Source organism: Paroedura picta, chromosome 5, assembly GCF_049243985.1.
Source record: "Paroedura picta isolate Pp20150507F chromosome 5, Ppicta_v3.0, whole genome shotgun sequence".
In the NCBI taxonomy this organism is placed as follows: domain Eukaryota; kingdom Metazoa; phylum Chordata; class Lepidosauria; order Squamata; family Gekkonidae; genus Paroedura; species Paroedura picta.
In genome coordinates this window covers 20,124,223-20,137,841 of record NC_135373.1, presented here as the reverse complement: position 1 = coordinate 20,137,841, position 13,619 = coordinate 20,124,223, and the positions used below count along the sequence as shown (strand labels likewise).

At 45.3% G+C, this 13,619-nt stretch overlaps 1 protein-coding gene across 2 annotated transcripts; it reads left to right on the top strand.

The window, feature by feature from the left end:
* The first annotated feature begins 440 nt into the window (after positions 1-440).
* LOC143837232 (phospholipase A2 inhibitor and Ly6/PLAUR domain-containing protein-like) lies at positions 441-13,137 on the top strand. 2 transcript variants are annotated; one of them, XM_077336836.1, is made up of 8 exons: positions 441-459; positions 1,911-2,018; positions 4,202-4,321; positions 6,556-6,570; positions 7,711-7,755; positions 10,640-10,789; positions 11,204-11,335; positions 12,630-13,137. In XM_077336836.1, exons 2-8 carry the CDS (start codon positions 1,970-1,972, stop codon positions 12,839-12,841), a joined length of 723 nt encoding a protein of 240 aa, XP_077192951.1. In that variant the 5' UTR covers positions 441-459; positions 1,911-1,969; the 3' UTR covers positions 12,842-13,137. The 2 variants fall into 2 exon arrangements, with proteins under 2 accessions (XP_077192951.1, XP_077192952.1); XM_077336837.1 differs by lacking the exon at positions 441-459 and having other exon boundaries at positions 1,941-2,058.
* The last annotated feature ends 482 nt before the right edge of the window (positions 13,138-13,619 follow it).

The following is a 13,619-nucleotide window of genomic DNA, read 5'->3' as shown; positions in this document are numbered from 1 at the left end:
ACCCAGAATTAATGATCTCCAGACTACAGAGATTGGTCGCCCAGGAGAAAATGGCCGCTTTGCAGGGTTAACTGTATGGCATAAGAAGCCCGCTGAAAACTCTCCCTGCTGTACCCCAAAATGTCCAAGAATTTCCCACGTGAAGCTGGAAACAGCTAGGGGCCCAAGTGAATGATAAGTGCCAGGGAATAAGTGAGTGGCAGGCTGCTGAGTGTTCTTGATCACCATGGAGACAAGAGAACCCGGAGGAGGGAGAGAAGAGTTGCCTAGGCAACTGAAAGCCCACAAAGGCCCATAGAGATCCCACGAGGTTTCCTCTTCAAATGACCACACCCAACCCAAGCATAATATGAAAATCCATCACAGAACTTGCTCATTTCCTTGAGCCCCTGCAATTCGGCCTGGCGTCCAGGGAGATGGGTATCGGATAACTCTCTGCCTGGTACTGTCCATATCAAGGTAATGTTGGATGGAGGGGGTGTGGAGGTTGATTTAGTATCCGGGGAGCACTTAAGTCTGGAGAAGGACTGTCTATTTATATAGGGTAGGTTAATCCGCCGCAACCTACTGGGAAGTATTGGCATAGTTTTGATAAATTTTTACTTAGAATCTATGCTTAGTTACCCAGTCTTTGATCCCTTTTGTCCAAATATTTTGTCCAAATATGTACTTTCATTGGTGGACAATTCCATCATGTATTACAGTCCTGCACAATTACAGCTTTCTCAGGCACGGCACTATAACCCTGGACCTTTTTTGTTTGCCGCTCCCTCAGTAATCCTTAGTGCTTAGTTTTAATTGGTGCTTTAATGTTTTTTGTATGTTGTTTTATGTCAGATGTTTATGGTTTTAATGATGTGTTGTTTGATGGTTTTTATTTTGTGATTTTATAAGATGCGATTTTATTTTGTATGTAATCTGTCAGCTGCCTTGGTAGTCCTCATGAAGGTTAAACAGCAGACTTTATATTTTGTCCATTGACCTAGGATAACCTGTCATCATCAGATACCAGAAGTTAAGCTAGCGAGGTGTTGTGGTTAAGAGGGACAGATTCTAATTTGGCAAGCCGGGTTTGATTCTCCACTCCTCCACATGCAGTCAGCTGGGTGACCTTGGGCTCCTCACAGTCCTGTTAGTGCTGTTCCCCCAAAGCAGTAATATCAGGGGTCTCTTGGCCCCACCTCTCTCACAGGGTGTCTGTCATGGGGAGAGGAAGGGAAGGGGATTGTAAGATGCTTTGAGACTCCTTTGGGTAGAGAAAAGCGGCATATAAGAACCAACTCTTCTTCTTCTAAGCAGTGTCATTCCTGGTTAGTGATCAGATAGGAGACTGCTATAGAGGTCCCTTCCAACTCTATGATTCTATGATTCATTGTGATCACACTGGTTTGATTGTAAGGGCCTAACCATGCGTTATATTTTCCCCCAGAGTACCCAAGTATAGCCAGTTCTCTGCTGGGAACTCAATGTCCAGGTGTATGAGGCCCAGTTTTGATCAGGACCACAGCAGGCAGGGAGAAGAAGCTGATGCTTTCACCCCTTATCAGTTTTTTTGACCTGGCTATGCGGTATCGGAAATGGTTTAAGGATTTGGGAGGCCCATAGCACCAAAGCCAGTTTAAGGATTTGTAGGGCCTTAGCAGAGTGCAATTGTCAGACTGGGTGGAAGCCCCCCCCCCCCATAGTGGAAAGGTCCTTAAAGAGGGAAAGTGTCCTTAAAGAGGGAGGGGGGGGAGAGGCTATGGTCTTCCACCTGATCCATGGGTGGAAGGCATCATGTGTGAACCCTAGAAGTGCAGGTCCCGTAGCTTGTGCTCCATGGATAAACCAGCCCTGTGTGGTATGATCACTCCATTGGTGGAGAATTGTATGCACCCTCATGGAATTTTTTTTCATTTTTTTATTGCCAGGATATTGCATTTGATCAAATAAAAGCAACACTACAAGGAAGATCGGCACGCCCTTGGCCATGCATACTCTCTTGGGACTGCTCTTGTTCTCTGCATTTGTCACTTCAGGTGAGAAGTAGGTGATGTTCCCTGCCGAGGAGTGGAGAAGGTTGGTTTTATTGAGGTTAGCAGAGCCAATGAGATCCAAGCTGCCATTGTTCAGGATGTTTTCACACAGGCTAAACAATCCACTTTCAATCCACTTCCAATGTATTTTGCAACTGGATTTGACTGTGAGATGGCAAACTCCTCTTGCAGATGGTCACTGGAGGTGGCCTGAAAGGGCATTGTTTAGCATCTGTGAAAATGCCCTTAGGTGTTCCTGGCTAGCACCAGTGTCATTCCTCAAGACTGTTTTATTTAAGGCGGGATATAGTGTTGGATGGCATCAAATATGTGAAGAATGAAAGGACTTTGCCACCATTCATTCCTGCCCCATTCATAATTCCAGGGCTGGCTGCTGAATTCAAATATCATGACAGGACTTGGCTGCTGAATTCAGATTAATCCCTTGATGCAAAGACATGGCCATCATCCTTCTGTGCGAAGCCAAATAGCTGACACTGTAGGAAGAACTTCTCTTCAAGATGCCTTTATATTATTGTGCCTAGCCATTAATACACAGTTTGTGTCTTTCTTTTTTTTTTTTGAAGCCAAATAGAACTATAAGACAACCAGGCTACATGACGAGGACCTCATGCCCGTCTGGTGGCTGAGGATGGATCCGATTCCATAGGCAGGCATGTGCAATTCGGTTCAGATAGTCCAAAACGAGCCTATGTCAAGGTTGATTCAGACACTTTTTGGACGAATCCAGTACGAGTCGCCCTTCCCCCATAGTTAAACTGCTGAAATCGGCTCTGGCTAAATCACCAAACCACAATTCAAGCATGATTTGGCCATGCGGAGGTTGGGCAGTAGGCATATGCATTTTGGACCAATTTGGACAAAAATTACCTTAATCAGGCTTGATTCGGACATGGATTGTCCAAAAACAGTCTGATCTGAAAGGTGAGGTCCTGTCGAGTGAGTAGGGACCGCTATACTCGTTAATCCCTCAAGCCACATGCTAGCCAGTCTTGGAGTATGCCTTCAAGGTTGGGGAAGTTGCAGTGCCAATTGGCCTGTCTCAGTGTCATGATGGACATAGCCACTGATTCAGTTGGGCCTTGCTCTCTCTTGTAAAATTTACGTTGGTGGGCAATCTCCACTGATTGTAGAGCAAAGTGCTTTCTTTGCGTTGGGATGATGGCATCCTGGTTCACCATGTTTTCTCACCACCATCAGATCTTGCTGTAGTTTGAACATGGCACCCTTCCCTATACACACACTGAGCAGCATATCTTGCTTCAGTTTGGGTTCCGAAATCTCGTTTGCTGCCAGGAAACACCTGAGGCAGGCCATGTAAGAGTCCCATTTTTCAAGAGGTCGAACTGTTTAAGGTGGCCTCTGGAGGCCATGACCTCAGCTGTCTCGTTGATCTCCACCATGGTTGGACAACAGTGATTTCAGCTCAGCTGCGGGGTACTGGCCCTGGCAGTGGGGTTCAGCTCTGATGAAGAATGTCCTTGTGATTTCAAGGGAATTAGCCTGGGCTGCCTAACTACCCTAGTGTCCTGTCCTTGTCACCAGTATTATCAATGTGGGTCCAAATGTGATGCCAGAACACGTCAGCTCCAACATGAATGAAACTTTATTAAGGCACTAGCTTCAAAGCCCGTTTCTAAGAATGGGCCTTGAAAGGGCCCCCTTCCCTGGCCCCTGGCCAGGCAGGTAAGGTGGCTTTGGGCTGCAACTCGCAGCCAGATTGTGGGGCAGGCGGGGGCTGGTCAGCTCACTAGCAGGGCCAGGACAGAGCTCCTTAGCAGGTAGTCAGCAAGGCGGGAGGCCCTCGTCAGCAGGCCCAGCCTAGCAGGCCAAGAGGCCCTCGTTAGCAAGCCTTCCACCACGACCCTTTGCCCAGGGCCCTCTCCCGTTACCTGCTGCTGGCTCCAGGCACTGAGGCATTTGAGAGCAAAGAGGCTAAAGTTCAGGGATGGAGGGCGGGAGCTGCAGGGGCAGGGCCAATCAGGTCAAAGCTGGCTGCACCCTGTTTGGCCCTATTCTAACTTGGACAGATCTAAAAGATCTGTTGTCTGCTATGATATGAACGTATACTTCCATGATTCAGATTCAGAAGAAAACAGGGGAGGGGGGAAATCAATCCATGTCTCTTTACCACCCTCCCTCCCTCCCTCCCTCCCTCCCTCCAGGTATTGCTTTGGAGTGTGAAACTTGCTCTGCACTTGGTAGTAACTGCACAGGCATCATGAAAACTTGTGATTCTGACCAAGACACCTGCGCCATCACCTTAGTGGAAAAATCACTACTAGGTGAGAGAGAGAATGCAATCTCATCAATGTATTTTATTTTCGCTGTCTTTCCTCCACTGTCCACTCTGTCAGAGTGGCTATTGTAACCTATTAAACTCAAAGGGCTTAGAAAAGGTGTAACTTAGCTGTGGGAGACTTTGCAAATGTACCCTCTGGAATCAATCTGAAAACCTAAATCTGTCTTATGAGCCTCACCTTTGTGTCCCATCCAAGTATAACTCACCTGAATAATCCAGGCTAGACTGAGCTGAATCTGCTTGGGGCTTTTATTCCAAACCAAGGTCGATTCCATCCATGCCGTCTACACTGAATGCGATTTCCATTTTGGTTTTGGGTGATTTAAATTTTTCATCTGCACCAAGCATGATTGATCCAGAGTGACCCTACCTTTCCCTCGTGATATCCTGGAGTGGATATAACCTTCAATAGTGGGAAAAATCAGCATGAATAAACGTGCAACTGTCTGTTTTCCCTGAAATAACTTGCTGCCAAGCCTCCAACACTGTAGTAAAGCCTTGATTGGCCAGGACGTCAGTTCCTAATACCCAGGTTGAAAGGCTTCCCTTAAAGGGGAATCCCTAACCTCTCTTGACAGAGATTTGCCTCTTGGATTTATTCCCCCTCCTCTGCTGTCTCAAATCCCCCCCCACACACACACACACATTCAAGAAACGGAAGAAAGAGGCTCCTGTTGCTCTTGGATCCCTCTCTTCTGAGCTCCCCTAATCACCTGCAGAACCCTTTTCTGTTTCAATGGGGAGCGGGGCATAGAGGAAGACCCGAGTTCAAATCGATCTGAATTCAGCTTGATCCACAACGGAATAAACAAAGTGTGTGCAGATTCAGCCCTGATCTCATCAGAAATGAAATCTAAGGCTAGTTAGCCTTTGCCAGTATGTGGCTGGGCAATCTCCAAGGAACACTGGGGTTTGTGGTGTGGAGACAGCCAATGGCAAACCACCTCGTAACCTATCTTGCATAGAAAACTCTACAGGATTGCCATAAGTCATCTGCGTGGGCAGTTTCCACCACCATCATGAATTCAGACTTCTATGGGCCTGACGTGGAGCTAGACCAAACTATGACCCTCTATCACCACCACCCCTGAACCTCCACAGACTAACTCTTCACATGACCACATGGCCTTGAATTTGAGGCCCTGGCAGTGAACAGGAACAAGGTTAAAGCAGGTCCTTCTTCCACCCACACTCTCCTCCAAGCCCTGGAGGCACCCAGGGTTGTGATGCTGAGGCAAATAATGGCCAACCAGGTCTGAAGTCTCTTGGCTTCAAACACTATGCAGCCATCTTAAGTCTGCTGAGGCTTGTGAACGAAATAACACAAATATGAAATCTAATTAGTCTATGAATCCTACTGATCATAAACCACCTTCCTATGTTCAAAGAAAATTTAATCTGTGAGGCAAAGGTAGGATGAGTCATGTGGGAAAACGAGAGCATGCACAGCAGGGAATTTGTTTTCTAAATGTATTTTGTTTTTAGCTGATGTTTAAAAATAAATACTGGGCTGTATCCAACTTTCCTTCAGCGTAAATGGCTTTCTTCCAACAAAAAGAAGAGACAGTTAAGTGGCCAGAAATCTCCTTAGGCTGCAGGAATAGGTCAAAACATTGCTCACGGGAGAGGGAGGATAGCTTGGGAAATTCCTGGAAATTTTTTTGCGGGGGCGGTACCTGGGGAAGGGAGGGGACTCAGCAAGCATGTGATGACGTCTGCTGCCATTCCCTCCACAAGAACTGGTTTCTCTAGTCTGGTGATCAGTTTGTAACTCAGTCAGAATTCCAGGCTGTATATGGAAGTTAGCAATCTTCGAGGATAAGGGGTAAGATCCACCTCACAGTCTGAGAAACGTCAGCAATATTGAGGTATATTTAATAATATGTAATAATAGAATTACCTGACTGGTCCATATCCAATTCTTGTCTTAACTTCATATATTAATTCTGGCAAACTTTTGCCCTGCAGTTCTTCTATACACTTAGGATTTGGAGAGAGGTATGGTGTCTCACAGTGCTTCACAAATTATCAAAGTGCCTTTGTCATATGTAACAAATAATCCATCTTCTCTTGGAATGCTACCGATAATTTCGTTATAACCTCTCTTTTTTGTGGTTTGACTGCTATTAGTTTCCTACTATTTCCAGTAGCATTGTTTCATGTAAAGCATATTTTTGTAGAGTTGTTTCTAATTCTAGTTTCCTTTTGTTTTTCTAGGGGAACCATCACATGGTAAGATTTTCCTTGCAATATTTTAATGATATTCCTTATGATATTTTCATGCTGTTGTCATTTTCACCTTTTTCTTACTTTTCCAGAGACATGTTTGTAAGACACTTTGAGACTCCTTCAGCTAGACCGTTTATGCACTGGAGGTTTCATGCCAGGCTGCAGGCTGGAGTTTTAGTCGTGGCAGGTTGCCCCACCTGTTCCTGCACCCACATGGGGAAGCATTTGGCCCGGTGTGCCCAAATGGCTACATGTGGAGGAGTTGGGAATCAAACCAGATTACAAGCCACTGCTCTAAACCACTACGCTGGCACACATATAGCACTCATTCCCAACCAGGTACTCTGGTGGTAAGAGATTCATCATGTTGAGACTGATCATATAGTATTAATAATAGTGCTAGTGCTGCTTGTGTGTGGATGCCACGACCTCACCACCCATGACCTTGGTTAAAATTATCTTGGGTTCTGCACAGATTAACCCCCCGGTAAAGCACGGAAAAATAACTCCGCCACACAGGAATGAAACACCCACATACCTACTGTGCAGCTGCAAAATGATCTGAGGGGTGTTTGTGGTGGATGGTAGACAGATAAATATATAAAATATTTGACTAATGGTCAACACAGCTATGTCCATCATTGAATGTCTTTGTTGCCAAGTTCACAGCAGCCCTAATTAGCCTAAAGAGGGCCACATCTTAAACCAAAATGTAACAAAATTATTAACCTACTAATTGTGATCACAAACATTCAAAGGTTAAACTTTAATGCAATCCATTTTGGAACAAGATTTTACTGTGGAATCCTTTTATTTAGCTACACATGCTTACCTAGGCAGTGTGATTTTTGTGGCTGTTTTCAGCCAAGGCATTGAAGTCCAAGTCAAGGGCTGTACAGAAAAAGGTCAGGGGCCACACGTGGCTCTTGGGAATCAGGTTGGGGACCCCTGGCCTAGATAATCTTAGTAACTGTGTGTTGATTTTTAAAGTAGAATGTTCTCCTTTGAGTTGTAGCTTTGGTTAATGTCATTTATAGATCACTAAATATTTCATCTATATTTGCAAATCATATATGTGTGCATGCATAACTGTATTGCTTTGGCCTTTCTTTCTGTGATCTATACTCAATGTTCTCATTTTAGACTTACCAAACCCATTCACACTGAATCCAAGGATCTCAAAACCTGGTAATGTATCAATTATCAAAACATAATTCTACTAAAACAAGGTTCTCTATTTCTATCCATTAAAAAAAAAAACTTCCCTTCCTTCAGCGTTAGTGTGATAGCAGTTTTCTTCGAATCTCAATATAAATTTAGATTCCATACCCTCTTACAAGGCTCACCTAAGTCCCAGAGTCCTTAATAGAAGACGCAGCAGCAACTCACCGTGGGTGCAAGTTGACGTCATGGAGAGCGGGGCCGAGCAGGGCGTGATGGGAACAGACATTGCTTCAAGTGCCACAGGTGGGGAGGCAGGTGTGGACAGCTATAAATAGCCACCATGTGCGTGAGGCCCACCTCTCCATCTGCAGTGGCCACAGGGACAGCTTCCCTCTCTCCCACCCATATTGTAAAGTTTGGAGTTTACTATAACAATTTGTTCTGAGTTTTTGTTCAAAATTTATTTAGTGCATGGGGAAAAGCCTGTCGACAAGGAGTCTGATTTGCGTGGCAGACTCCCTGGTGGTTTGGGGAACCTCAATAAGAGGTTGGCTGACAGCAAGTATGGCTGACCCGGCTGGGAGGCCAAAGACTTGTTGCCCAGGTGGCTGCAGGGAAGCCAAATGAGGTGGGGCCCCCATTGGAACAAGGCTGCTTCCCCAGGATCAAGATTCATTAAGCAAGGGACCTGCTCTCCTGGCTGGGAATGCTGCGGGTCCCAGGGCACTTCAGGGAACTAGATTGAGCATCCAGATGGCTGTTGGTAAGGCTTCACCCCTCATGCTGGGCCAATCTTCCAGTGGGAGGATGTTTGTATGAATAAAGCTGCGGTCTTATTTAATGCCATTAATAATGAGTTGAGTCCCTTTGGGCCCTGAACACTATCCTGCCAGTCAATGGAATCCTCTGGAATCATTTCTTATCATTTCTAATGGAAGTAGTTGTTCATATGAAGCATCACGTCATTCTCATACATAGATGATCAAGTACTGCTATTGTGTGGGAATCCATCCTCTTTACCTATTGTCACAGCCTTGTGAAAATTTGAATTTAATACTCTGGTAAATAATTTCTAAAGACGTCCTGTCAGCTGTCCTTCTCTGTTCTCTTTCATGCCACACATTACTAGGTTATATTTTCCAGATGCATTATCGAAACCTTCTATTTTGTCTTCCATATCTCCACATCTTTTATTTTTTTCCATCCAAGTCGAACAAACACTCGATTTGCAGTCATTTAGACTAGTACAGTCCATGCTGCGATATTAAAATAAGAGTTAAGTGCTGAATGAATTTAAAACTAAGAATAATCAAATCATAAATCAACATTAATTTGTATAAAACTTATGTTATAAAAATGCACAAAAATTATTTCTCTGTGAGCTTCTCGCTGTGGGGGAGGGGGGGAGGCAAGCATGGCCGCCGGCGGCCCGCTATCAAGGCCTTCCGGGCCTCGGACCGGGGGTTGATGACTCCTGGGTTAATCAATTGTGAGTTCTCGTGCACGGGACATTTAGGAGGGAAAACATTATATAAGGGGTTTTTCCAGGTTTCTCTTTTGTCAGTTGTGTTTGGAGTGTTAATAAAAGTCTTGTTGGTCAGTGATCCGTGGTTGTAGCACTGTATTGCTGTCAGATGCCTTACCCTTTTTCTCTGGATCCCTCCCCACAAGTTCTCCTGGAGGGAGGTGGTCTCCTCACTCCTGTATGTGATTCTCCCCTTCTTGGGTGCCTCTTACTATATGCTGATGTTCTGTTGAAAGTGTGAATTCAGTTATCTCTCCCTGCATCTTTGAAAAGGAAAACTAGTGTTGTGTAGCCTAGAGGAGGACATCTGGCCAATTTTCCCAGCCTGCTCGTCTCTAGATTTTGCACCCAGCTAGGATCAAAGTTCTTTTATGGGAAAGGTCTTCCTGTGTCTTAGGAGGGACCAAGGTGGTGATGTCTTATGCCTATATTATCCCAGCTCGAACCCAGGGCTTTGTTACAGTCAATTCTTCTGTTTGGGTTACCTTTGGGAAAGGGATCTCCTGTAGGTCTCTTATTCAGTAAAGTAACTTTGGTTAAGTACCTGAGCCATGGTATTTGCCATGTTAGGGGATGGAAAGGGACTTTACAGTGGTGCACACCTAAGGTTGTGAAAATTGCACATTCTATTATTCATTTTCCTCCAGTCTTTTGATCTATCTTCCTCTTATTTTCTAGAGATGCAGAAGATTGGGCAGAGGGGATAGATCAGGAACACAGAAGAACCTAAATTCCCATTGATCCCTGCAATCAGCTGAAAGTTGGCTCCTGTCCTTTGTTAGGTACACAGTAAAATTTTCAAAGCAAGAGATCTGAAGCTGACTTCCAGCTGATTCCCCATCAGCAGGCAGTGGAGTTCTGGTGACAGCAGGTAGCTTCTTCCTGCAAAAGGACATGACAAACACCCTTTCAGTTCTTTGGCTGCATAACCATTCATGGCAAACAGGATGTGAACTGGACTGGCAGGTCTTTGAGACTCCCTGGTTTTATAGCTAGGATCTTTGCTTATCATGGAAAGAACACTAAGTAACTGGGCACTGTTTATTCATGTGCAGGTACCAGAGACCTAACATTATTGAACCAATTTCTGTACATTCTCTTCTTTCTCTCCAAAAAAGTACAATCAGGGTGCCTCCTCATAGTTTCTTAAAGTTTTCTCTATGCAGATGAATCAATTTAGATACCAGAAAACCAGCTCTTTGGTAAGTGTAAAATGTCTTGATAATATTTTCAAGTTTCCTGAGCCCCCTGGGAGGGAGGTATATAAATATAATAAATAAATAAATATGCCAGAATTTGATGTCAGGGTCCAGACTGAATGAATCTCTTCACCTCTTATGGAGACGTGGGAATTACTAAATACATCTTCTTCTATCTGTGCAGGTAAAATAATCCAGAATATAGTAAAGGGGTGTGAATCCTCTTCCATGTGTACATTTAAAACAATTTATATGAATATTGCGCCAAACAGGACCCTCAGGGCAAGTACCTTCTGTTGTAAGGGGACCGACTGTCAAAAAGTATCTCCAGAATGTAAGTATTTTTCTCCCCTTGGGTCTATCATCCACTTTGTTCCTCTTTCTCTCATTCTTTTGTCTTCTTCGTCCTCTTTGCCAGTGCTGATTACAACATTTATATGTTGCCACTACAAAAGACTGATCAAGGTAACGGACAGTTAAAGCAAATAAAGCCGTCCAAACGTAGCCATTAGAAACTGGACAAACACATTACAAACAAACCATTAAGAAAGAAGCCAGAGTACCATGAAACAAAACAAAGATCTTAGAAAACCTATAAATGAAGAAACCTATCCGAAAGCAGCGCCAGGGACTTGGCTCTGTCAACTTCTGACAATAACTCAACTCAGCCTCTTGGTCACTGTCCACTAACCTGTATCAGTCTCCTGACCACATTTCTACATTAATTTGCCATCCTTTTACTTTGCAGTGCCACCGATACACACCACACTCAATGGCAATCAATGTCCAGCCTGCTTCTCGTTGATGTCCTACTGCGTAAATGATACAGTAAAGTGTGTTGGGCCAGAGAGCCACTGCTTTACTATGGATTCGAACGTTGGTAATCCTGATTTTATATACTCCATTCCTTCTTTTTAAGTCCTTTGTCCTTTTAAAAGAATTATGTAGATGGACTTTTCACTCTGGTGACATCTGAGTGTCACAGAGAAAACAGAGCAACACACACAGTTGGGGACGACTGAGAAGGGATCTGATTACCATCTTCAAGTATTTAAAAGGCTGCCATAGAGAGCAGTGGTCCCCAACCCCCAGGCCATGGCCCGGTGCCGGGCCGCAAAGGCCTTGGCGCCGGGCCGCAGCTCCCTCTTCCCGCCCCCCCCCGCAGCGGGAAGCTCGCCAGGCCACGAGCAAATTGGCCACCGAAGCGGCCGATTAGCTTGTGGCCCGGCAAGCTACTTGCTTTGGGAGGGGGGGGGGGAAGAGAAGCTTGCTGGCCCGCAAGCTAATCGGCCGCTTCGGTGGCCAATTTGCTGGTGGCATGGAGGGGCGAGGAGAGAGAGACTGCTGCGCATGCACGCTTGCGTCTGGCAGGGGCGCAAACGCGCACGCGCGGCAGTTTTGCGCATGCACGCATATGCAGCGCGGCCGCGCATGCGCGTTTGCGCCCCTGCCGGACGCAAACACGTGCGCGCGGGCCGCCCTCTCCTCCCACTCACTAGCAGTGGTCCGTGGCAGCAGGAGGGTTGCGGACCGCTGATATAGAGGATGGAGCAGAGTTGTTCTCTCTTGCCCCAGAGGGACAGAACAGAACCAATGGAATGAAATTAATTCAAAAGAAATTCCATCAAAACTTGAGAAAGATGATCCTAACAGAGCAGTTTCTCAGTGGGACAAATTTCCTCGGGAGGTGGTGGGTTCTCCATCTTTGGAGATTTTTAAACAGAGGCTGGAGAGCCATCTGATGGAGAGGCTGATTCTATGAGGGCTCAAGGGGGTGGCAGGTGACAGTGGATGAGCAATAGGGTTGTGAGTGTCCTGCATAGTGCAGGGGGTTGGACTAGATGACCCAGGAGGTACCTTCCAAATCTATGATTCTATGATTCTGTGGTTAGCCCTGGCAAGAGACCTCCAAGGACTACCAGGTCCGTGATGTGGAGTTAGGCCATGCCAAACCATCTCTGAATCTGTCTTACGTTGAAAACTCTACTGCGTCTCCGTAAGTCAATTGTGACTTGTTGACACTGACTAACCACCACAATGGATGCAGACTTCTATGGACCTGACTCACAAAAACATACGCAAACATAAATTGAGTCACCATTACAATATCTACCAGCTCCTGTGTAACTTAATAGGAATATGGACTCCTCTGACAACTCCTCTTTGCTTTTCAGGTTCTACGGGTCTTGCCGTCAAAGCAATTATGAAGGGCTGCAGCTCTAAGTCTTATTGTGATATATATGACACTCGCAAAACGAGCTATAGAAGACTGGGTTTTGATGTGGAAAGACTTGATTGCAGAGCTTCCAAGAGCACAGGCCCTGAGTCAACTGGATCCCCCTTCCTGCTTTTCTCAGGTCTTCTACTCATGAAGGCCCTTGTGTAATTCACCTCTGGCTGTTAGACAACACTGAAGAATTTCTCTGTGTTCCCGTACTCAACCTTTTCTGGATCCGATATGGAGCTTTCTGCTAGAAGGACTGGCCTTCTGTGTTGTGAGAGCCAGTTAGAAACAAAGAAAGAACAAAAGAAAGACAATTCTTTCTTCATGTAGCACTGTCAATTCTCGAGTGCAGGGAGAAAGGGTTTTGCATTGTTTTAAACACCCAGTTTCTTCAAATGGTGTTACCAAACGGGTGTGGTAAACAAAAAACATTAGCTAAGTAAACGCAGTCAAATTGACCTAATGCAAATGCTCTGATTTCTTCTTTTCCGTTTGCCTTCCTACGTCGCAAGAAGCGACCGAATTCATAGGCCAGCATCTCCGTGAGAAGTGCATCCTGAGGGAAAGGGCTCCTTCTGTACTTGAAGATGTTTGAAGCCACCCCAGAATCCTTTGTGCTCAAATGAGCATTGCCCCCTAACCCTTCTCAATAACCATGATTAAGCTGAACTTTAGGTTATGCAAAGCAGCTTTGGACTGATAAATTTGGCAGCTCATATTACACCCATCTTTAGACACTGCTGAGGGAGCGTCTCACCGTACAAAACTAAGCATTCTTTGAGATGTTTGAGCTGTGACTTACTACTTAGATGTCTCCATGGGCCTTTGATATCAGTCATGAATCTCGGAATCAAAGGGAGTGGTTTTGGAATTGATCAGTTTAATGCAGGGGTAGTCAAACTGTGGCCCTCCAGATGTCCATGGACTACAATTCCCAGGA